General features: G+C 47.5%; 1 protein-coding gene across 2 annotated transcripts in view; it reads right to left on the bottom strand.

Moving 5' to 3' along the window:
• LOC142574256 (uncharacterized) overlaps nt 1-25467 on the bottom strand; it is a 157047-nt gene that overhangs the window by 43462 nt on the left and 88118 nt on the right. For both annotated transcript variants that reach the window (XM_075683384.1, XM_075683385.1), the window contains one exon: nt 20188-20293. In XM_075683384.1, coding sequence (XP_075539499.1) covers nt 20188-20293 — 106 coding nt within the window. The remainder of the gene's footprint in view (nt 1-20187; nt 20294-25467) is intronic.

Genomic DNA, 25467 nt, shown 5'->3' with positions numbered 1-25467 from the left:
TACTGAAAAAAGACAGGGACCAGTTGAACGTCATTATACGCAAGGCAACCAAAATGGCGCTGGGCATTCCGAAGCACTCTTCGACCAACAAGCTTCTCGGCATGGCCAAGCACAACGTCGTCGAAGAGTTAATACTAGCTCGTCCATCTAATCAAAGAGTTCGACTCAGTCAAACGTCGTCGGAACGTCGCGTTCTTGCCAAGTTGGGCTGGCAAGTGGCAGAGCGGAAGGAAACGGGGCCGTTACCGAGGTCGTGGGCGCATAAAATCCACAGTAAGCCACTGCCTAGAAACATGAGGTCGGGTCGTAACGACGGCCGCAGAGCGGCTCGTATAGCGGCCTTGACGGAGACATTGGGACAAATAGTAGAAGAGGAAGAGGGGGTCACTCTCTTCACAGGCGCTTCGTTACCCAAGTTTTCATTGAAAGCCACGCTGGCAGTTAAGACGCGGGATGTGCTCGTAACCTGCGCCTCCATCAAGACGTCTTTTCCGGAGGTGGCAGAAGAGGCCGCGATAGCCTTAGCACTCGCGCAGCCCAAGGTGGGAAGAATTTTCAGTGACTCGCAAAAGGCGTATAACAATTACAGAAAGGGGTGGGTGTCTCTTGTGGCACTAGCTATTCTCAAGAGTAAACGTGGCGTACCTAAAAGGAAAGTTGAGTTGATATGGACACCGGCTCACTCTGGGCTGGAGGGAAACGAACTTGCCCGCCAGTTCGCAGGCAGATGGTACACCGGGTAGAGGTAGGTGAGCCACAGTGCATAATTAGTTACAGAGACATTATGAATCATTATAAGACGGAGAGGCGCCGTTACCCCGATCCTCACAAATCGCTTAGCAGAGAACAGCAAGTGATCTACAGGCAGATACAGGCAGGATCATTCCCGCACCCTTACTTTCAAAACAAGGTGTACCCGGAAAGGTACGAGAAGGATTGTAATTTCTGCAAAACTCAGTTAGGCACGTTCCAACACGTCATTGGAGTATGCGATTTCATCAAGGCAATCCCCCCACCTATTACCTGCCCCACTACCCTACCCCATCCCTCATCCACCCTTACCGAGCGATGGGAGACCTTTCTAACCAGCACCGCCCTGGAAGACCAGCTCGTCCTGATCTCCAGGGTCCAGGCAGCTAGGGAAGCATATGGGTCCCGTGAAGAGGGAACCACTTCCATCGATGGCGTCTAAGATGTCGAGCTCGGCTCAATAAAGTTGTTTCTCTCGCTCTCTCTCCCCTCTCTAGCCTTCGAATGTGGTCTATGCAAATCCAATGACCACTCAATAACGGATCATGCTTGCCCAACCAAGCGTAAGACTCAGAAAAGTAAACGCGGCGTTCGCACTTTTCGCCCTACTACACATGCTCAGGACCTGTTGTACCCACCAACCGCTTCGATCCGTTAGCAGATTGAGATAAGGCCACTGAGGAAAATGACTCTTCATCATCTAACGTGGTGTCTGCTCCTCACGCAACCTAGAACCCGTGACAGACTTCGTACGTCTACAACAACGGCCCAGGGGGAAGTTCAAAAGGAGTTGGGTCGCACCGATAGCAGCATTGAAAGATTGCAAACAGAATTATCCAAACTCAATTCTCGCCACAACGGCCTTGTCACTGCGAGCACTTCGTCCACAACAAATCGGTCATTGGCGGCGCAAAGGCCTCATAAATGCCCTGCACCAGCGCTCGCATCAGGTATTGCGTGCACGTGTAAATCCGCACCCAAACTTGAAACCGACCAGGCATCGCTTCTGCGTTATATCGTGCAACAGCTACAGGCCCCAACTGCCACTCTCGCGGAGCACTTATTATGATGTCTGCCACAGTGGCTTCTAACTCACCTTCATGTGTAATTTAGTGGAATTGTCCGGGTCTTGCTGCCAAGGTTAGTGAGCTCCGAGAACGCATTCTCTTGGGCTCACTTCGAACTTTGGCGTTACTCCTACACGAGCAGAACTCTCTCCCTCGAATTTCAGACTTTACTAGCAGTCCAACACCTTCCACCCCAGATCGCCGCGGGTGCCTGTCAGGTGATAAATCAGGCAAATCAGCTATATACGTTCGTACCTCTCTTGTTCTGATGGCTCTACCTACGGTGACATGGTCCACTGTGTGGCAAGAGGTGGTGATACGTAAAAGTGCAATTCTCTTAGTGTGCGATTTACTTGTGTCGTGTTATGTGCGTCCCCACTAAGGGCAAGTAAACCGTCTTCACCACAGGTGCATCACCTGGCTTTCTTCGGCATCATCCTGGCAGTCCCATTCTAATCGCCGGTGATTTCAGTGCTCCTCACCATGAGTGTGAGTACTCTTTGTCCAGTGAGCATAGATGTCTTATCCTTGATACTCTTACCCAAAACAATTTTACTCTGATTAATGACGTATCCATGCCTACATGACGCTGCACCCACCCACGCAGGCCACCGCATTCACAGGACGTGGCATAGTCATTGGGCCATCAAACGATTACCTGGAATCTGGAACCGGAATGCAAGGGGAGTGATTACCATACCATTCGGCTTGGCATAGCCCCTCAGAAAACCGAACGCCTCCGTCGCAAACGTAAGGGGATTTAATGGGACACGTTTCGTGCTTCGCTAGCAAGGGACGCTCTCGACCCGCTACACGAAACCATGCCATTGTAACAAGCAGCGGTCAACACAGCCACTTCATCGTCATGGTTCGAGGAACATCGCCCAGCACCACTTCTTTGACTCCTACAGCTTTGGGTACAGCGTCGCCAGGCAGAGGTTCATGCAAGCCGACATCCAGAATCTGTGGAAGCTCAACTCTGCCGCCGTCAGCTGACAGCACCCGCCTGACGCCACTAATGCCGCCTCTCCCGTAAACGCTGATTGGCGAGGTGTTCCTCGCTACACCAATCGCTAGGTTCAACCACCAGCGCCGCCTCAATCGGGAGAACGTTCCGAGCAATGAAAGTTGGTGGGTGCTCTCCTGACTCGGGTTCCAGCGCATATCTCGCATCCAGAACAAACCCAAATGTCTTTGCATTTGACATGGCGCAGCTATTACTTTCCGGGTATTATAAGCACTCACTTATGCTCACTTACCCGGAGAGGCAAAGCAGGAGAGTGGGTCTAAACATTAATCTGCAGAAAACTAAAGTTATGTTGTACAGGTCTACGCCCCTACATCCAGTCATGATGACCAGGAAGTCGAAAGCTTCTATGAAGACGTGGAATCGGCGATGGGCAGAGTGAAAACTAAATACACTATACTAATGGGCGACTTTAATGCCAAGGTAGGCAAGAAGCAGGCTGGAGACAAGGCAGTGGGTGAATATGGCATAGGCACTAGGAATAGCAGGGGAGAGTTATTAGTAGAGTTTGCGGAACAGAATAATATGAGGATAATGAATACCTTCTTCCGCAAGCGGGATAGCCGAAAGTGGACGTGGAGGAGCCCGAACGGCGAGACTAGAAATGAAATAGACTTCATACTCTGCGCTAACCGTGGCATCATACAAGATGTGGACGTGCTCGGCAAGGTGCGCTGCAGTGACCACAGGATGGTAAGAACTCGAATTAGCCTAGACCTGAGGAGGGAACGGAAGAAACTGGTACATAAGAAGCCGATCAATGAGTTAGCGGTAAGAGGGAAAATAGAGGAATTCCAGATCAAGCTACAGAACAGGTATTCAGCTTTAACTCGGGAAGAGGACCTTAGTGTTGAAGCAATAAACGACAATCTTGTGGGCATCATTAAGGAGTGTGCAAGAGAAGTCGGTGGTAACTCCGTTAGACAGGATACCAGTGAGCTATCGCAGGAGACGAAAGGTCTGATCAAGAAACGCCAATGTATGAAAGCCTCTAACGCTACAGCTATAATACAACTGGCAGAACTTTCCAAGTTAATCGACAAGCGTAAGACAGCTGACATAAGGAACTATGACATCTATAGAATTGAACATGCTCTCAGGAGCGGAGGAAGCCTAAAAGCAGTGAAGAAGAAATTAGAAATTGGCAAGAATCAGATGTATGCGTTAAAAGACAAAGTAGGCAATATCCTTACTAATATGGATGAGGTAGTTCAAGTGGCTGAGGAGTTCTATAGAGATTTATACAGTACCAGTGACGATAATGGAAGAGAACATAGTCTAGAGGAATTAGAAATTCCACAGGTAACGCCGGAAGAAGTTAAGAAAGCCTTGCGAGTTATGCAAGGGGGGAAGGCAACTGGGGAGGATCAGGTTACAGCAGATTTCTTGAAGGATGGTGGGCAGGTTGTTCTAGAGCAACTGGTCACCCTGTATACGCAATGCGTCATGACTTCGAGTGTACCGGAATCTTGGAAAAACGCTAACATAATCCTAATCCATAAGAAAGGGGACGCCAAAGACTTGAAAAATTATAGACCGATCAGCTTACTGTCCGTCGCCTACAAAGTATTTACTAAGGTAATTGCAAATAGAATCAGGAACACCTTAGACTTCTGTCAACCAAAGGACCAGGCAGGAATCCGTAGAGGCTCCTCAACAATAGACCATATTCACACTATCAATCAGGTGATAGAAAAATGTGCGGAATATAACCAACCCTTATATGTAGCTTTCATTGATTACGAGAAAGCGTTTGATTCAGTCGAAACCTCAGCAGTCATGGAGGCATTGCGGAATGAGGGCGTAGACGAGCCGTATGTAAAAATGCTGAAAGATATCTATAGCGGCTGCACAGCCACCGTAGTCCTCCATAAAGAAAGCAACAAAATCCCAATAAAGAAAGCCGTCAGGCAGGGAGATACGATTTCTAAAATGCTATTCACAGCGTGTTTACAGGAGGTATTCAGAGACCTGGATTCGGAAGAATTGCGGATAAATATTAATGGAGAATACCTTAGTAACTTGTGATTCGCTGATGATATTGCCTTGCTTACTAACTCAGGGGACCAACTGCAATGCATGCTCACTGACCTGGAGAGGCAAAGCCGAAGGGTGGGTCTAAAAATTAATCTACAAAAAACTAAACTAATGTTTAACAGCCTCGGCAGAGAACAGCAGCTTACGATAGGTAGTGAGGCATTGGAAGTGGTAAGGGAATACGTCTACTTAGGACAGGTAGTGACTGCGGATCCGTATCATGAGACGGAAATAATCAGAAGAATAAGAATGGGCTGGGGGTGCGTTTGGCAGGCATTCTCAGATCATGAACAGCAGGTTGTCATTATCCCTCAAGAGTAAAGTTTATAACACCTGTGTATTACCAGTACTCACGTACGGGGCGGAAACCTGGAGGCTTTCGAAAAGGGTTCTACTTAAATTGAGGACGACGCAATGGGCTATGGAAGAAGAATGATAGGTGTGACGTTAAGGGATAAGAAAAGAGCAGATTGGGTAAGGGAACACACGCGAGTTAATGATATCTTAGTTGAAATCAAGAAAAAGAAATGGGGGGCATGGGCAGGACACGTAATGAGGAGGCAAGATAACCGATGGTCATTGAGAGTTACGGAATGGATTCCAAGGGTAGGGAAGCGTGACAGCGGGCGGCAGAAAGTTAGGTGGGCGGATGAGATTAAGAAGTTTGCAGGGACAACATGGCCACAATTAGTACATGACCGGGGTAGTTGGAGAAGTATGGGAGAGGCCTTTGCCCTGCAGTGGGCTTAACCAGGCTGATGATGATTATGATGATGTTTAACAGTCGGGGAAGAGAACAGCAGTTTACGGTAGGTAGCGAGGCACTGGAAATGGTGAGGGAATACATCTACTTAGGGCTGGTAGTGACCGCGGATCCGTGTCATTGTACTGAAATAATCAGAATAATGAGAATGTGCTGGGGATGCGTTCGGCCGGCATTCTCAGATCATGAAGAGCAGGTTGCCATTATCCCTCAAGAGAAAAGTGTATAACAGCTGTCTCTTACCAGTACTCACGTACGGGGCAGAAACCTAGAGCCTTGCGAAAAGGGTTCTACTTAAATTGAGGACGACGCAACAAGCTATGGAAAGAAGAATGATAGGTGTAACGTTAAGGGATAAGAAAAGAGCAGATTGAGTGAGGGAACAAACTCGAGTTAATGACATCTTAGTTGAAATCAAGAAAAAGAAATGCGCATGGGCCAGACAAGTAATGCAGAGGGAAGATAACCGATGGTCATTAAGGGTTACGGACAGGATTCCAAAGGACGGGAAGCGAAGCAGGGGAAGGCAGAAGGTTAGGTGGGCGGATGAGTTTAAGAAGTTTGCAGGGACGACATGGCCACAGTTATTACATGACCGGGGTAGTTAGAGAAGTATGGGAGAGGCCTTTGCCCAGCAGTGGGCGTAACCAGGCTGATGATGATGATGATTATACGCAACGACCTGTGTTCTTCGCCCCACTTACGTTTCCGCCAAATACCAGAGTAATACCATCAGCTCGAGTTATCTCTGGCATGCAGCCTCCGTTCACTGTGGCTGAATTTCTCACTGCAATAGAGCAAGCCAAATTGAAGACTCCCCCAGGCACTGACAGCGTGACCTATGAGGCGTTTAAAAACCTAGAAGGAGCCACCTTGCAAACTCTTCCCAGCTCATTAAACACTGCATGGTTGTCAGGAGTAGTAGTACAGGAGCACTGGGTGCAAGCACCTATAACCGCCATCCCAAAGCCCGGCAAACCTCGTGACAACATATCCAACCTTTGACCAATATCTCTGATGTCTACTTTGTGGAAATTATTTGAACACAAGGTGCCTAACCGTTTCTAGTGGTGGCTAGACGTACATTCATGGTATAATCCGGCGCAAGTTGGCTTTCGCCCCCATCTTGTTGCAGAGGACGGCATAGGTCACTTCTATGGTTCTGATTGGTGGCGGATCGACCCGAGTCAGGTCCGTTCACGGCATTATGACCACGTCAGCCACGCTGCCCTCGTTGAAGTGCTACGCTGGATTCACTTACCCGCCCACATGTGCAAGTTTATTCACACCTTTCTTACGTCTCGTGAATTAGCCATCAGCATCAAAAAAGACAATGTGGGATCCATTCGGCCACATTGCGGTGTACCACAAAGGAGACTGCTAGCCCCCATACTTTTCACCATTAGCCTCCTATCCTTGGCATGGCGATTGGGCGACATTACTGACCTGCACGCACCATTTATGTGGATGGCATTACAGTCTGGTTCATGCACCCGCTTCTCGAAATTCAAGCCAGAAGGTTACAGCTCGCTCTTACAATAACAAATCAATACTGTTCTTTCGTAGCACTCGCGTTGCCACCACAAAAAAAAAGGGTTCTACTTCCTGTCGCGAATTCGCGCGGGGGCCATGCGTTTAACACCACCGCTATTGCCCTTTTTATGCGCGGAAGCAGAATTCCAGTCGTCAGTTCATTTCGAGTCCTCTGCTTGGACTTGTGTGCTTCCGGCTCCACCCGCCCCTGGATTCGCACAGCATGTCAAAAGGCATTCGAAATGGTGCACCTCATACGCAGGATTTCTCAAAAGTCGGGTGGTGCCACAACCGCCATCGCCCGCCTCCTCATACGTACCGTGTGACAGCCAAGATTGATATACCAACCCCAGTTTCACCACATGACACGCGCAAAGTGGGACCAATTGGAATGTATCAAACGAGCAGCAATGCGTGTTATTACGGGCCTTCCACAAATTACTCCCGTTCACGCGCTCCAGGCCGAAGCGCAATTAAATATGCTTGGCGGATGGATGGATAGATGGATGGATGGATGGATGGATGGATGGATGGATGGATGGATGGATGGATGGATGGATGGATGGATGGATGGATGGATGGATGGATGGATGGATGGATGGATGGATGGATGGATGGATGGATGGATGGATGTTATGAGCGCCCCCTTTGGAACGGGGCGGTGGGTTGCGCCACCAAGCTCTTGCTATTATACTGCCTAATGTCCTACCTAAGTTAAACAATAAAAAATAAAGCAAATACACACTATGAACTCCCACACCCAAATTTTCTGATCCCCTATTGCTAACTGTGCCTTTGTACGTCTCTGTTTTTTTTTTCGTTTCCCTACTTTTCGTCCACCAATCCTCCAATCGCCTCTTACAAATGCCTATTTCAGACATGCTTACTTTTCCACTGCTCCCGCTGAACCCGTGGGCTTCAAGGAGGCCAGTGGTGCCTAAATCGACCGCTGGGTAGATGTCTTCACATTCTAGTAGAGCATGCTCCATAGTTTCCCTAGCTTTACCGCAGCAAGCACATGCTTTTTGTTCCTTTTTATATCTTGCTTTATAGGTGCGTGTTCTAAAGCATCCCGATCTCGCTTCGAAAAGTAATGAGCTTCCCTTTGAGTTATCATAAATTGCTTCTTTCCTCTTAAATGGAAGCTGAAGAGTCTGTCGAATTCGATAAGACGCTCATATACGGATGCGGGAACCTTATAAACAATGAAGGTAAAATTTTGAGGGGTATTTTTCACTTAGGAGCGACGCAATCGTCGGTTAAAATTGCGCTGTAGCTCCGCCCCCCGTCGAGCGCCGCGCGCTGCTGCTGACGCTGACGATGCGAGCGGAGATCGGAAATCGCGGCTTAGTGACGTCAACACTCGTGTTCCGCTCCTTCGCAGTCTCCGTGACCGTGCCTGACCAGGCTTATTTCTGCGTGCGTGCCGTCCTAATCTGCTTAGCTCGACCCTACATCCCTTTATTTGTGTGTATATAGGAGTGGTAGTTGACGTGCGCAGCATCAATTGAACTTGTAGGCCGATCATGCCGGCGTTCTGTGCAGCCTACGCTCGCACGAACACCAGCGGCCGCGACGACGCTCCGATGTTCCATTAGTTCCTGCAAGACAAGAAGCTTTCAGCTAAGTGGGAGGCTGCTGTGAAGCGAAACAACTTCAAGCGCTCAAGAACAACATTGTTGTGCTCTAACCACTTCCGTGACGATTACTACCGGAGTTTATCAATAATGCGTGCTTTGGGTTCTCCTAAAAAAATAGCGCGCTCAACGGAAGGTGCATGTTTATCGCCCACCCTTGTCGCAGGTTTCATCGCAAAGCGCCCTGAATTTTCTGTTCGCACGTGTGTTGTGAAACAGCCTGTATGCAGCTACCATAACGCAGTGCAAGCATAAAGTTTGCGTCTGTTGGAAAGCCTGCTCACGCCAAGACGCTGCGCTCCCCCTTCTCTCGCGCACATAAGAAACCGACCATCTCACGTAGCCGACGGAATTCGCCGGTTACGAGTAGCGTGCGGATGGCGCGCTGATGAAGGTTCTATACTACACGTGCTACAACAGCCGGTAAACTTTTCCTGCGTTTAAACGGTCTGTGTAGATTGCCGAAAGCTTTGGGGCAGCGCACAAATGCTGAATATCGCCTCACCGCTTACGTTCTACGAAGAGGCATGCAGCAACATAACACTACAGTTGTTTGCCCGGAAACGTACTCACTGGAACGCTGAATGCAGCTTAGCAAAAAACATACTCGCCAAAGAACATTTCCAACACAAGGAGATGCTAACACTTCGCCTTCGTTCGCGTGGAAAGCAGTGCTTGCACCAGCATTTTTTGCTTCTGGGAGAGGCCGGCTCTTCGCAGTCGGCTCGTACATGTAGTATGTACAAGTATGTACGTACGTGTAGTATGTACAAGTATAAAGCCCTTACAAGTGACCTTGCACGCGACAGCGACAGCGCTACAAGCGAGACGATGGCTGTCGCGTTCACTCGTCGTCTGCAAGCCGAACTCCACGCGAGCGACGGCTTTGAGCGACGACTTCGCGGGATGAGGGCAGCAATATACGTGCCGCAACTAGCGTGACGCATGCTTTATCAATTTAAGTTGATGTGTTTTACTGAAGAAGGAGCACAATATATTTGTCAAGGTCTTGCACTAGGTTCTTATTCTTGCACGTGTAAAATTCAATAGTTTGCTCGTTCCGTACGAAACAGTAGTACTGGAGTTATGTACATCCAGTTTCGGCTTCGCACAATTGGCTAGTCGTTCATAGCATTTCCGGGCAACGAGCGACGAGTTCCAGATTTCTAGAAACGAGCGATCGAGCGACAACACCGAGCGATTTGTTCAAGCGACGGTCCGTTTTGTCGCTCGAAGCCGTCGCCCGTCACCGTCGCGCGCAAAATTGCTCTCGTAGAGTTTGGACTTAACGCCAAACTCCTCAGAGAAACGCAAGCTCTCGAAAATTTCTATGACCGTCTCACCAAAACACCACCAAACTACTTTGCACCGTGCTTCGTGTGTAGCGGCAGCAGTCGGTCTTGACGAACACCATTGTTGACGTCAAGAGGCGCCTGACCAATCACAGGCGGAAACGAGGCGCGCGAGCTGGGCGTGTCTGCTGCTGCACTTTTCGTCGAAATAAAATATGTTTGCTTTTGCTTTCGCTCAATTTCGATGCGATATTCGGATTCAGAGGGTTGAAAACCACGGCGTACTGCTCTTCACTCATTTTTTCTGGAAAAGCTTTCAGCTTCCCTTCAAGTAGTTACTCAAGGCAGGTTTCCATTCCATTGCTGCCACCCATGAGATTATCTCAGCGTCTCTGACTTTCCGCTTGACCGTCTTTGTTGCTGTGTTGCCCACCCTACAGGCCACATACTTGCTGGTAAGCTTCCTCGTTCTTTTCCTCCACTGTGAATCAATGTTTTTCCTGTACAGATATCTGAACAGACGAACTGGTTTACCAGCGCCACCAAGCTCGTTCCGTGAAGTGCCATAATATCTCTGAAGCCGCAGCTCTTGAGACGCATATGGCAGACGGTTCAGTGTTGCCCCGCGATTCCTGCCCACCACTACCACCGTGGCTTTATCAGCATGTTGCGGACAATCGGCCTATCACTCGCATACACACACGATCCTTTGGCCACCTCGGCGAGTCCAGTGTGACGGCAAATATCTCATCGCCTAGAAGGGAGAACTCTTCCCGGAGACGTGTAGCGCATGTCAAGGCAAGTGTGAGTGATGATCACTTCATCATGGCTATTGCTTGCCCGGAAATATTGACAGAAATAACAACCTGCTCGCATGCTTGCTGCACTGCCTGACCGTCGAGACAGGCGGAGCTCTTGGCCATTCGAGACCCAACATCCAACCTCTGTCCACTCTTTTTTTCGTCTAGTAGACACATTGACATCTTCACCGATTCTTCAGCTGCCACTCGTTGTCTGCGAAGTTTTCTGAATTCCGACGTTTTGGCACAAGCACTTCAAGACACACTTGAGCAATTACCCCTTACAGTGCGTGTACAATAGAGATATCACATTGCACACCCCCACACAGGCCTTGGTAGATGAAGCAAGTCACAATGAAAACTGCTCGTCCCCTTCAATCGGCCCCACCTCTCCGGAAACAAGCCTCCTCACAGAAAAAGAAAACTTTCAGCGCGCCACGCGAGCACTTCTTCCACCCTGTGGCACCGACCTCCCAGGCGGCCTACCGCGGGGAAAAAGTGTTTCTACGAACTTTATGCCTCCGTGTCGCCCTTATCCCTACGGTGACTTGGTCGTGGTCGGCACAGTACCGTGCCTCCGTGAGCGTTTAATGCCCCTTCTATCCTGCTCCTGCCGGTGCGGTGGACACGAAGCAGCTCTTCTGGACTTGCCCCTCTTTACACGTCCTCCGCCACAAACACCTGTTTTGATGTGGCCCGCACCCAGGTCGGCTACAGATGTAGACAGTTGGATGTTGGGGCCTCACAACCGGACACTGCTGGACTTCCTCTGGGAATCCGGCGTGTATCTACAATTCTAATTCATTATGCCAGAAGGCACGCTACCGCATTAAAAAAAAGAAAGCACCTGTGTACTTAGATTTAGGTGCACGTTAAAGACCTCAAGGTTGTCCAAACTTCCGGAGTCCCCCACTACGCGTGCCTCATAATCATATCGTGGTTTTGGCACGTAAAACCGCATAACAAAAAAACAAATTGTGGCTTAGAGCAGAATGCCAAACAACATGCATCGCAGAGGAAGTGCCCATAATCTCCGAGACCGAAAGATGAATGGCATCAGAATTGCAATGCAAAGTATAGCCCGTTTTCAGACTGCTTGGCTGTGCAGCATGACTTAGATGTTGGTTCTCATGGTTCCGGCTTGCGAGCTGGGCCTCCCACTGCTCGACGGTCGCTCCTGTGATGGGTGGTATTAATGTCTTTGCCCACACTCCAATACCATGTCATAGGGAGTATTGGGCACAGAGCAGAAGGTGCAGTTGTAATTGTAGCTCGTACGATAGGTGGTGTGCAGTAGGGTACCGTGCGGAAATGGGCTAATCTGTAGTTTTCGGAACGTCACCATATGTTCTATGGTCAGCTTCAGGTGCGGGAGTAGGGAGGTCCTCCTATCCAGTCTGCAGTGGCTCGAAATGTCTGTATATTGCCTCGAGACAGCATCGTGTGGGTTTACCGGGGATCGTGCACCCGGCAGGATAACCTAAAGAATGTGATATCGGTCAGCAGCGTATGTCACAGAATTAACTGCCAGGAACTCGTGTCTCGGGCCCAGACAATATACATTCTTTGAAAATTGACTTGTTTATTCAAGACGTGCTGGGCTTGTTCTGAAATGTGGCCTGTTTGGTCGATGTTACATGCTGTTTGCGTGTTCGTGTTGTCTGTGCTGTGTTCTTGTCGCTTGCCCCTCACGCTAACAGCGCGTCCCGCCCTGTTCTCGTATTTTGCCACGTTGGTTTATCTGACTTCTCTTGTCGATCTTTTCTAGGCCTTCAGTAGAGCTTGTACTGTCGCTTGCTTCCCTTTCCTCGTTATCCGGGTGCAGGTCTCTCGGGGCGCCCACCACCGTGATCTTCTCAGGGGTAGAGGAGCAAGCAGGTTGCCGCTGGCAACGTCGTTAACTGCGTAGCCCAGTCTCAGTACGCGGCTGCCCGTCTTGGTAAGCTTCAGTCACTCGATCTGACTCGACTTGTGGGCTAGTTCCTCCCAAAAATTGTGAAGGCTTAGACTGTGTAGTTTCTCTGTAAGCGTCATCGAGCGAAGCCCCAAAGCCAACTTGTACTTTTTTCTTTGACTGTGCTCAACTTTTTCCTCTCGCTGTTCTTGAAACGTATTTACGGGGTACCGTACGTGACTCTGCTGAAAATCGGGGCTTGTAATAGTTTGAGCATGTCGTGCTCCTTCACGCCACGCTTTGGAAATGAATCATTTTCTCTCCAATACCCGCGTGCAAGAAAAACATCGCCATGCCCACAACTAATGCGCGCCCCATTTCTTGCAGAAATAACACGCAACGCAACGAGAAAATTTTGGTATATCTCTTAAGACTTATGTGGCGGCTTCATTAATGCTGCTCTATACGGGGTAATCATATTTAACTTTCCCGCAACGTTTCGAAATTTCCTGCGGCAGATTGCACACTTCCTGTCCATGAGCTGCTTTATTCCAAGAAATGAACATTGGCAGGAACAGAACTTCAAACACATTATCAACATTATCAGCTAATAATTATCTTCCTAAATAATTACTCTACAGCAAATATTGCACCCATTGGAATTTGAACCTGGCAACGTTTAACGTTAGAACGTTATCTAATGAGGCGAGTCTAGCAGTGTTATTGGAGGAATAAGAGGGCAGTAAATGGGATATATATAAATAGGACAAAAGAAGCCTATACAGTGCTAAAAAGCGGACACGTGCTGTGCTACCGGAGCTTAGCTGAGAGACGAGAACTGGGAGTCGGATTCTGGATTAATAAGGATATAGCTGGTAACATACGGGAATTCTATAGCATTAACGAGAGGGTGGCAGGTCTTGTTTTGAAACTTAATAAGAGGTACAAATTGAAAGTAGTACAGGTCTACGCCCCTATATCCAGTCATGATGACCAGGAAGTCGAAAGCTTTCTTGAAGATGTGGAATCGGCGATGGGTAAAGTCAAAACAAAATACACTATACTGACGGGCGACTTCAATGCCAAGGTAGGCAAGAAGCAGGCTGGAGACAAGTGGGGGAATATGGCATCGGCTCTAGGAATAGGAGGGGAGAGTTATTAGAATTTGCAGAACAGTATAATATGCGGATAATGAATACCTTCTTCAGCAAGGGGGTTAGCCGAAAGTGGACTTGGAGGAGCCCAAATGGTGAGACTAGAAATGAAATAGACTTCATACTCTGCGCTAACCCTGGCATCATACAAGATGTGGACGTGCTCGGCAAGGTGCGCTGCAGTGACCATAGGATGGTAAGAACTCGAATTAGCCTAGACTTGAGGAGGGAACGGAAGAAACTGGTACATCAGAAGCCAATCACTGAGTTAGCGGTAAGAGGGAAACTAGAGGAATTCCGGATCAAGCTACAGAACAGGCAATCGGCTTTAACTCAGGAAGGGGACTTTAGTGTTGAAGCAATGAACGACAATCTTATGGGCATCATTAAAGAGTGTGCAATAGAAGTCGGTGGTAACTCTGTTAGACAGAATACCAGTAAGCTATCGCAGGAGACGAAAGATCTGATCAAGAAACGCCAATGTATGAAAGCCTCCAACCCTACAGCTATAATAGAACTGGCAGAACTTTCTAAGTTAATCAACAAGCGTAAGACAGCTGACATGAGGAACTATGATGTGGATAGAATTGAACATGCTCTCAGGAACGGAGAAAGCCTAAAAGCAGTGAAGAAGAAACTAGGAATAGGCAAGAATCAGATGTATGCGTTAGGAGCCAAAGCCGGCAATATCGTTACTATTATGGATGAGATAGTTCAAGTGGCTGAGTTCTATAGAGATTTAAAAAGTACCAGTAGCACCCACGACGATAATGTGTCAGAGAATAGTCTGGAGGAATTTGAAATTCCACAAGTAACGCCGAAAGAAGTAAAGAACGCCTTGGGAGCTATGCAAAGGGGGAAGGCAGCTGGGGAGGATAAGGTACAGCAGATTTCTTGAAGGATGGTGGGAACATTGTTCTAGAAAGACTGGCCACCCTATATAAACAATGCCTCATAACTTCGAGCTTGCCGGTATCTTGGAAGAACGCTAACATAATCCTAATCCATAAGAAAGGGCACGCCAAAGACTTGAAAAATTATAGACCGATCAACTTACTGTCCGTTGCCTACAAAGTATTTACTAAGGTAATCGCAAACAGAATCAGGAGCACCTTAGACTTCTGTCAACCAAAGGACCAGGCTGGATTCCGTAAAGGCTGCTCAACAGTAGACCATATTCACTCTATCAATCAGGTGTTAGAGAAATGTGCGGAATATAACCAACCCTTATATATAGCTTTCATTGATTACGAAAAAGCGTTTGATTCAGTCGAAACCTCAGCAGTCATGGATGTATTACGTAATCAAGGTGTAGGTGAGCCATAGGCGAAAATACTGAAAGATATTTATAGCGGCTCCACAGCCACCGTAGTCCTCCATAAAGAAAGCAACAAAATCCTGATAAAGACAGGCGTCACACAGGGAGATACGATCTCTCCAATGCTATTCACAGCGTGTTTACAGGAGGTATTCAGAGATTTGGAGTAGGAAGAATTGGGGGATAAAAGTTGATCGAGAATACCTTAGCAACTTGAGATTCGCTGATGATATTGCCTTGCTTAGTAACTCAGGAGACCAATTGCAATGCATGATCACTGACCTGGAGAGGCAAAGGAGAAGGGTGGGTCTGAAAATTAATCTGCAGAAAACTAAAGTAATGTTTAACAATCTCAGAAGAGAACAGCAGTTTACGATAGGTAGCGAGGCACTGGAAGTGGTAAGGGAATACATCTACTTAGGGCAGGTAGTGACCACCGATCCGGATCGTGAGACTGAAGTAACCAGAAGAATAAGAATGAGCTGGGGCGCGTTTGCAAGGCATTCTCAGATCATGAACAGCAGGTTGCCACTATCCCTCAAGAGAAATGTGTATAACCGCTGTGTCCTACCAGTACTCACGTATGGGGCAGAAACCCGAAGGCTGACGAAAAGAGTTCTGCTTAAATTGAGGATGACGCAACGAGCTATGGAAAGAAGAATGATGGGTGTGTAACGTTAAGGGATAAGAAGATAGGAGATTGGGTGAGGGAACAAACCATGGTTAATGACATTTTAGTTGCAATCAAGAAAAAGAAATGGGCATGGGCAGGACATGTAATGAGGAGGGAAGATAACCGATGGCCATTAATGGTTACGGACTGGATTCCAAGCGAAGGGAAGCGTAGCAGCGGGCGGCAGAAAGTAAGGTGGGCGGATGACATTAGGAAGTTTGCAGGGACAACATGGCCACAATTAGTACATGACCGGGGTAGTTGGAGAAGTATTGGAGAGGCCTTTTCCCTGCAGTGGACGTAACCAGGCTGATGATGATCAAATATTGCAATTTACGAATTCTAGTCGGTGAAATTGCTAGACGTATTCACTTGAAATAAAATTCAAGAGTCACGCCCGTTTGCACATATGCACCATCAAAGTCCCCGTAAAAAATGAACTATTGTTCAACAATTTTTTTAAGAAAACGCTGTTTTATGCATTGAAGCAAAAACGCAACTGGAACCCGCATGTACTTCATCGCAAGCTTCGGGAATTAATATCTCGAAACTGGCGTGATACTGGAGGTTCATTTCAATTGCGTGTGTTTTGCACACATCCCGGCTACAATTCGTACATGGTGGCATTTGCCGTAAAGTAATTATTAAGAAGGTAATTATTGAATTTGTGGTAATAAGCTCAATGTGTGTTTTGATTTCTCGTGCTAGTGATATCCGCTTCTTCGAATATTCCAGATTAAGGACAAGAATTGTGCTATCTGTAACAGGCGATTTCTAAATATTCTGGGACAGGTAAAAATGATCACTCCGTATATTTACATACGCCCAATCAAGTTAACCAATGAGGATATAGCTGCAAGTACTGCTCTTCGCACACAATTTTCTATGTGTCACGTTGGCAAATGCATTTATGTTGATTTCCACCCGTTGACACTGCAAGTGAGTATTTCTTGTTATTCCGCATAAAAGATGTGGAATGGAAGAAAGGTTGGCCATAATTTCACGACGCTTACTCCAGGGCACCCTGAATTCAAGCCTTAAACATGACTTTGAAACGGGATCAGAAAAATAACAAAAGAATTACACGTATTCAAGCTATTTCCACTGAAAGGAATGATCGAACAAAACGATCACTCGTTGCTTTACGCAACTCGTTAAACGTAATGTTCACATGCCGTACTACAGATATAATGATCAAAGAGAAAATGCGGCTCGTTTGTATTTTCATTATAGCTTTTAAGAACACGTACAGACCGATAGAACCCACAACGCGAATAGCACTAACTAGTTATTCAACAGAAGAGAATATGTGACGAGAAAAAGGACAGAATTCAGTTCGCGATAACTGCCGACGCTCATGCGATTAGCACTCGGGCCATTTAGCGACACCGCATTGCAGAACACATCTTGATATACACTATGTAGTGGTCATTTTGAGATTTTCATTGTTTCGGTGGTATCCAAATTACATTGTATCTACGATCAGCCCACTTTCTTATGACTTTCACTCGCAAAGGTCGCCCATGACCATCCCGGCATCACGGCGACTGCATGACGACGACGGAGTGACGGCGTTGCAAAGACGAAGAATGAATGACATCGATTCAACCACGAAGATTATATAACGGCGACATCGTGACGAAAATGAGATGACAATTCCCAAATTGTGACGATGGTATACCAATGATAGCGCGATGACGATGTCATGAGGACACTGTGATGGCCACGACTGCATGACGACGATGGCATGATCGTGATTGTATGAAGGCAAGGACGTGATGCTTAGTGATGAGGGAATTACAAGCGTTGAATAGCGCAGCTCAATTGAAGATGACGGAGCAATCAAGACGGCATCGTGGGCACTTTATGACGACGGCACAATTACAAAGACGGCATGGCGTCGGCGCCGATCTTCTGAATGAATGACGACAGTGTGATTACAAGGAAATCACCTCGATGGAACGACAAAGGGGTATGACGATGACGGCATGGCAACAGCGGGATGAAAATTTTAAAATGAATGCCATGGTATGACGACGATGTTCGGATGTCAACTGTATGACGACAACATCATGCCATAGTATGCCGGCTGATGCATGACTGCGACTTTATGGCAACGACTCAATGACGATGATGGCATGACAACGACAGCATGATTATGATTGAATGACGACAGCATTGTTACGCTGGAATGTGAAGAACTGGGGTGTCGATGGAAAGACTAGGCAGTGTGATGACGACAGCACGTCGACAACGAAATGAGGTTTTTAAGTGATGAAAACTGAACGACACCAGCATGATGACGACGGCATGACGAGAGTCGGATGGCGAAGCTTGTTTAACCACGATTGAATTACATTGACGAAATCGCGACGGCGATGCCGTCAATGTCATTTTCCCCGATTACCGCTTTCCACCGTGTAACAAATCTTAAATAATAGCGCTCGGCCAAGGACGCGCCTTGATGTTTCGGAAGTTTCTCGAATGATATGGATGGTTCTCTTCGTTTTTTGTTGTCACCAGACCATGTGTAATGTGCTTGTATGCGCAACGTGAATTGCTCAGTACTTTCAGGATTACAACGCGGGCACCAGGGATTGCGCAGGAACCATGGACGCGTCATGCATAAAACCCGACGCGCTTTACTCGCAGATCTGATTTTGATAATCGCCAACGGTGCTCTCCGTTCGCATTGTCCTTCGACTGTCACTTACTTATGCGGGCACAGGCTCACCCAAATAATAAAGTTCGTTTTGTGATTCAGAGTTCTGCTACTGCGTTTTTCACCTTCCCTACAACGTGACAATATGACAACGAATGCAAGACGATGGCTGTATGCTGATGACGCAATGACAACAATGGGATGACAATTGCGGCATCTTCACGATTGAATGATGACAGCAGGTATATGGGCCACGTGATGACGACGGAATAGCCCCAGTTAATAGGCAGTTTGTGTCAATGGGTTAGTGTAAGAGACTAGATAGACAGAAGACTCAAAGAGCCTAAATTAAGCAACAAATGCTAATCGCACTAGAACGCAATTGATGTCCTCAGGTTAGACGAAGTGATGAACTTAGTGAATTTTCTAGCTGAGTGAGCTGTTCCAGAACCGGAGTACCTGCATATCATTGTATGAGGTCATCCTCATGCAGTGGCCTAGTACACTCCTACTAAACAGGATTATGATATGGGACAACGCATTTCAGGCTGTATTCTAAAACAGACTGGCAGAAAACTTCCTGGAACGATTGATCATATGAACATAGAAGCAGATCCTCACTGTCAATATCACAATTTATGCTGGCATGTTCAATTGGCTGGCGTTTCCTGGGACACAATATTGCGTGTACATTTATTTTCACCTCTGTTGTGGAACAACTGTCCCATCCAGATAACATTTCCGCCAAAAGCAGTTGGCGTTAAATATTGTGCCCAGAAACGTAGCGACAACCTAAACTTTATTCTTTAGCTATCAGTAGACAGCATTAGTTTAGCGTTTCCAACCGAACGTAAAAGCATTGCCTACGCAAAGAAATAGCATCGTCCTCACTGCGCATGCTGGGAACGTTATTGGGTTTCTGCGGTTTGCGCGCGCTATGATAACGTACGTAATTTGGCGAATTTAACGTCCGTAATGGTTACGGACGCTAAGAAATAGCGTTGTCGAACATGGGGCGGCACCCATGACTCCCGCTTCACCGTGAATTCTCGTGATGGATCAATGATAACCAACTGAGATCTCACTCACGTTGGTCACCACTAACCATTGTAATCAGCTTTCGCTTCCTCTAAACTTAGCTGGAAGGTTAGTTATGAGCGCATAGCACGTCCATTTTCTGAGGTCGTTCGGCGATTCTGGCACCCATACGCCTAACGAGACGCGTCCAGATAGCAACAGCAGGATGGTTGCTCATGGAGCTTCTTGGCTTGGATACGTTTGTCACGAGGCACCAGACGGGGCCCTGTTTTATAACGTTTCCCTTACGTTGATTTTTCCGTAAGCTAAACTAAAGGACTTGAAAGCACACGCATTGTAACGTCCCGCAAAGGAGCTTACGTTTAACGTGCGTAAGGCGACAAATGCTATTCTAAAACTATCTATTACAGCGAATCCTGACATTTTACAATCACTTTGCTATGAATATTTCACACCAATAATTTTTTCACAGACTCACTGTGACTTCTTGCATCGTGTTTTCGGTGCAACGGTACATTTACTGCGAGGTGCTAGGAACTCACGATGTCACTGTGACCCAACGTCGCTGTGCGTCACACACTGCGGTGCGACAAGGTTCCGCGGTAGCAAAATCGTGTTCGAAGGCATTGCCACCATATTTACACATCCCTGAAAGAAGTCAAAGCACACCAGTTTGAATAAATAATATCGATCATTATGACGTACATTGACCGCTATACTCAAATCGCTGACAAAAGGCAGGGCGAAAGCGTGACATGTTGCATAAATCTTCGTTTTACGCACATTCATTGTATTTTCCCACGCATTTGGGGTAAGGACATATGGGCTAATAAAGATATTTAGACCTGAATTTTTCCTCCACTATCGACATTTTTTTTTGTATCACATACAGTGTTTCAGCGAACATTTTCAATTTATTTTTAACTAATTAGACCTTAACTAATTAGGGTGTGGAACAAATTGCAATTTACAAATTATAGCGGGTGAGACAGCAAGGCATGTACACTTGAAAAGAATTCCGTAGACAACACCATTCACGCGATATTCGCCGTCAAACTAGCGGTAAAAAATGCACTCTCGTTCCACTTGCTTTTTGAACAAAACGTTGTTTTATGAACTGAAGTACAAAAGTAACTGGAACGCCAATGCAGTTCTCCATAAAGATCAGGACTTCATATCTCCTAACTGGTGTCGTCCTGAGAACTTGTTCCAAGTGGATCCGCCTTGTGAACTCCTCAGCCAGAATTGGTAAATTGAAATATGTGTCATAAGGTAATTAGTTAAACAGCATAATTAGTGAATTTTTCCTAATTATCAGTTGCGCATTTCACTTTTTGATGCAAGTAATGTCCCCGCCTCTTTGAGTAGACCACCTCGTGGACTATAATTGTGTTATCTGGCGCAGGCAATTTTTATAAATTGTTTAAAGTGTTCTCTGAAACACCCGGTACCTCCAAGAAGACGCAAGCAAAATTCAAGTATGACCTGATGAAGTATGAGGCGATTAGTTTGTTGTGCAGAATATACATATGAGCAAAAAACGGCGTTTTTGAGAAGCATTTTGGCTTGTCCGAATGATTAAAAATTCAAGGACACTTAAGAACTTATGACTTCTGAACGCAAAAGCATTATAGCCGAATTGACCACCGCCGAGCGGTCCTTCGCGTTAGGAACTCCTCGCGGGCGCGTTGATACCCTTGGCGCGTTTGCATTCAGCCTTATCGAGCACAGCACAGACCTTAAGCAGACAAGGAACGCGCGGACATCAAGGCTTCCATGTTTCCCTTGTGGTCAAAATTTTCCCTTGTGGTCAGATTCCCTTGTGGTCAAAATAATTTCGGAGTCCCCCGCTACGGCGTTCCTAACAAGCAAATCGTGGTAGTTGCACGTAAAACTCCAGAATTAAGTTAAGAATTCATGGTTATAGTGCGAGGTGCGCTGTTTCGCTCTGTCGCTTATCTGGAGTTCTTCGTTGAATTAAATGGTAAATAAATGGAAATGAAAGTGCATGAAAAAAACAAGCTGCCGCAGGTGAGATACGAACCCACGCCTTCGTATTACGCGTGCGATGCTCTTACCAACTTAGCTACCGCGCTGCTATTTTCCCATCCACTTTCTGCAGTATTTATGTTTATCTACTAGAACTAATCGAGCGAGTGTCAGCCAGCGCCACCGCTCATGGCCTTGGCCCTATCATTCACATAAGTTCATAACATAATTCAGGGAATAGCGCAAGGAAAAGAAAGAGTTGTCAAATTTACTTCATCTGAAAATATGCAAATTAAAGGTTTATTTATGTTTCCAGGATAAACTACAAATGAACGAAGTTAGACTGATGTTCTCACGAAGGAACTGGCGTTTGCGCGGACGGTCTACAAGTTTATTTAAACACTAAATAGGTCAGCAAATCGGATAATAAAGAAGCTGACTAGGTTCTTCCGACTACCTCCCTAAATGAAGTGCAAAATATCATTAGCTACGCAATCTGAATGCGACAAAATTCCATAAATACTGGCACCGGAGATCTGGCTTATCTTTTATCCTAGCTAACGTTCAGGGGCGTAACCAAGGAGGGGGGCTTATGGAGCTACAGCCCCCCCCTCCGAAATTTGTGCGTTCTGTCCATGCACCACCGATCAAGAAAACCCTCGGCGCCGGAAATCATTCCGTATTTTGTCTAAGATGTCTTTTTCACGATCGAAAAAACATCTCAGTGCGAACATTGCGAACTGGGGCCGGATTTTGAGGCAACGCCCATGCACCGGGAGTCACATAACGCAAGGAGTCCCATGCGAGCACAAAGTTTTAAGGGCGATTGGATGGCGAGGGGGCTCGTCGTGGCATCTCGCAGAGGTGGCGGAATCTACGGAGCTCATGGATTTCAATTGCAAAGCTTTATGGGTATAAAGTTCTCTGATGCGAAAGGTGCATTGACATTGCTAAGGTCGTGCTTTAGATTTTCAATTCCGGAATTTTCTGGGTTTAATGTTGTTATAAACATTTGACGGCAAAGGTGCGTTGCCATTTCTAAAATCGTACATCGGAACATACGAGATAAGCCAAGTCAACGCACTATCAGACAAGTTAACAAAGCCTGCAGCGAGGTCCAATGAGACGAACCGTTGTGGTGGATTATTAGTGCCGTCATGTAACAGAAAAAGATATTGTTACGGGGATGCTGTGAGTATAGAATGACTATATTTACAATATATATACAGGCTGAGTAAGAGCAGTTAAGATGGCTGTCCACCAACAACACGCAGCAGCGAGCGTCTCCGATCCTTCTTCGTCCTCTCTTCTTTCATCCTTCCGTAACAGGACCCGCAGGTGGCGAAGTGCCGTCTCAGCGCATGGTAGGCGAAGAATTGCAAGCGAAGTATGGCTTCAGCCGCCAAACGTGCACGACGTCTGACTACAGGCGTCTGACTTGAGGATGCATCAAAGTGTAGCGGCGAAACCTCGTAATTTACGTCGTTAACTTTGCGTAAGATTTCATAAGGCCCTGTGTAGCGAGAGAGAAGCTTCTGGGAGAGACCCGGACGACATGGTGACCAGAGGAGCACCCAAGCACCTGGCGCGAACTTAACATCGCGATGGCAGCGGTCGTAACGCTCTTTCTGTATATGCTGCGAGGCTAATAAACGAGATCGGGCTACTTGACGTGCCATGTGAGCGCGATCGATAACTTTACGAGCGTACTCAGTTGCAACACGTGGCACAGAAGGGAGGATGGTGTCAAACGGCAATGTGAAGTCGCGGCGATACGAGAGATAAAAGGGCGAATATCCTGCGGTGTCATGTCGGGACGAGTTATGCGCGAACGTCACGTAGGCCAGCGTGGCGTCCCAGTCGCGGTAATCGTTGGAGACGTACATCTACAGCATCTCTGTTATTGTTCGGTTGAGACGTTCCGTAAGACCTTTCGTTTGTGGGTGGTAGGCGGTGGAAAGCTTGTGCTCAGTGGCACAAGAGCGGAGCAGGTCGTCGACTACTCTAGATAAGAACGAGCGGCTGCGGTCTGTAACTGTCGAGGTGCACCGTTGTGGAGAATGACGTCGTGGAGGAGAAAAGCGGCGACGTCTGTTGCGCAACTAGTCGGCAACGCCTTTGTTATCGTGTAGCGTGTCGCGTAGCCAGTAGCGACGGCGATCCACTTATTCCCTCTAGTCGTCGTCGGAAAAGGACCAAGCAGGTCAAGGCCTACGCGAAAGAACGGTTCAGAGGGAACTTCAATTGGATGGAGTCGCCTGACAGGTGCCAGGGGAGGTTTCTTCCGGCGCTGACACAATTCGCAAGTTGCGACATAACGACGCACATAGCTGTAGAGACCTGGCCAGAAGAACCGGCGTCGTACGCGGTCGTATGTACGCAAAACTCCAAGGTGTCCCGCTGTCGGTGCATTGTGAACGGCGTTCGAGAACGGCAGATCGCAGATGACAAGGAAGGACAAGGAGCAACTCAGGGCCGTCAGGTTTGATATTGCGTTGGTAGAGGATGCCGTCATTCAGCACGAAAATGCGGCACGTGCCGTCGGTGAGGCCAGATTGCACTCCGGCGATGATGGACTGTAAGGATGCGTCGCGTTGTTCTTCAGCGCACATGTCAGTCATGCCAGTCAAAGCCATCAAGCAGGTCACCGGATCATGCGCAGCAGAATCGGGAGGATCCACGAGGTGACGCCAGAGGCAGTCAGCGTCCTTGCGGAGGCATCCAGTCTTGTAATGGACACTAAATTAAAATTCCTGGAGCCGCAAATTCCAGTGACAAAGCAGTCCAGTCGGGTCCCGAAGGGAAGACAGCAAGGTGAGTGCGTGATGGCCTGCGACGACCGAAAACGTGCGGCAGTACAGATATGGCCGTAACTTGGCCACAGCCCAAACTAAAGCCAAGCCCTCCCGCTTGGTGATGGCGTAATTTCTTTCGGCAGGTGACAGCAGGCGGCTGGTGTAAGCTATTACGCACTCGGTACCATTCTGCTGTTGGGCGAGAACAGCGCCGACGCTATGGGCGCTTGCGTCAGTGTGTACTTCGGTCGGTGCAGGTGGATCGAAGTGGGAAAGTATTGGGGCGGGGGGGGGGGTCAGAAACCCGATGACAGCGGCGAACGCGTGAGCCTGCTCCTGGCCACTTGAGAAGGGCGTGTTCTTTAGAAGATCTGCCAAAGGCCGAGCAACGTTGGCGAATCCAATAGGGACACCGACGAATAGGATTCTTGACTCCAGCTTTTATACGGTGGTGAAAAACATATGTTTGGCCTAAAGACCTGCCGCCGAAATCAAAGATTCCATTGTAGGGTTCAAGCAGGTGACGTATGTCCGTGGCCTGTGCAGAGGTAAGGTCAGGGGCAATCATTTTCGCGAAGTCATCCGTTAAGGGTCCAGAGCTGTGAGCTGCAATTGGCGGTAATAGGCCACTCTCGGCATTCAGATCTTCAATGTCAAATTCCGAACCACTAGAAACGCTGGCCTAGAACATGCCGGCCGGAATCACTTGATGGCACAGGCTGAAATTCAGAAGTGGTAGAACGATATCGTTATTAGTAACCATGACCATCGTATGCGGAACAGCAACGTTCTAGTTCAAAAGCACGTCGATGATGGGGCGAAGCACGTATTCACCATCAGGAACATGTGGCTGGGCGGTCAAAGTGACGTAAGTAACTGCCTCGAGTGACAGACGCACATTGGGAAGCGAGCACAAGTGCGGTAGGACGGTGCTCAGAACATCGGCGAGTTGAGGCAGTTTTAACTGAAGAACGTCGGTCGCGCAGTCGATGAGAGCACAAGGAGTGGATAAAAGTCCAATCCAAGGATAACGTCGTG

This window comes from Dermacentor variabilis, chromosome 3, assembly GCF_050947875.1.
Source record: "Dermacentor variabilis isolate Ectoservices chromosome 3, ASM5094787v1, whole genome shotgun sequence".
Lineage (NCBI taxonomy): Eukaryota > Metazoa > Arthropoda > Arachnida > Ixodida > Ixodidae > Dermacentor > Dermacentor variabilis.
Note: the sequence above shows the minus strand (reverse complement) of the source record. Positions and strands in the feature narration are given on the sequence as shown.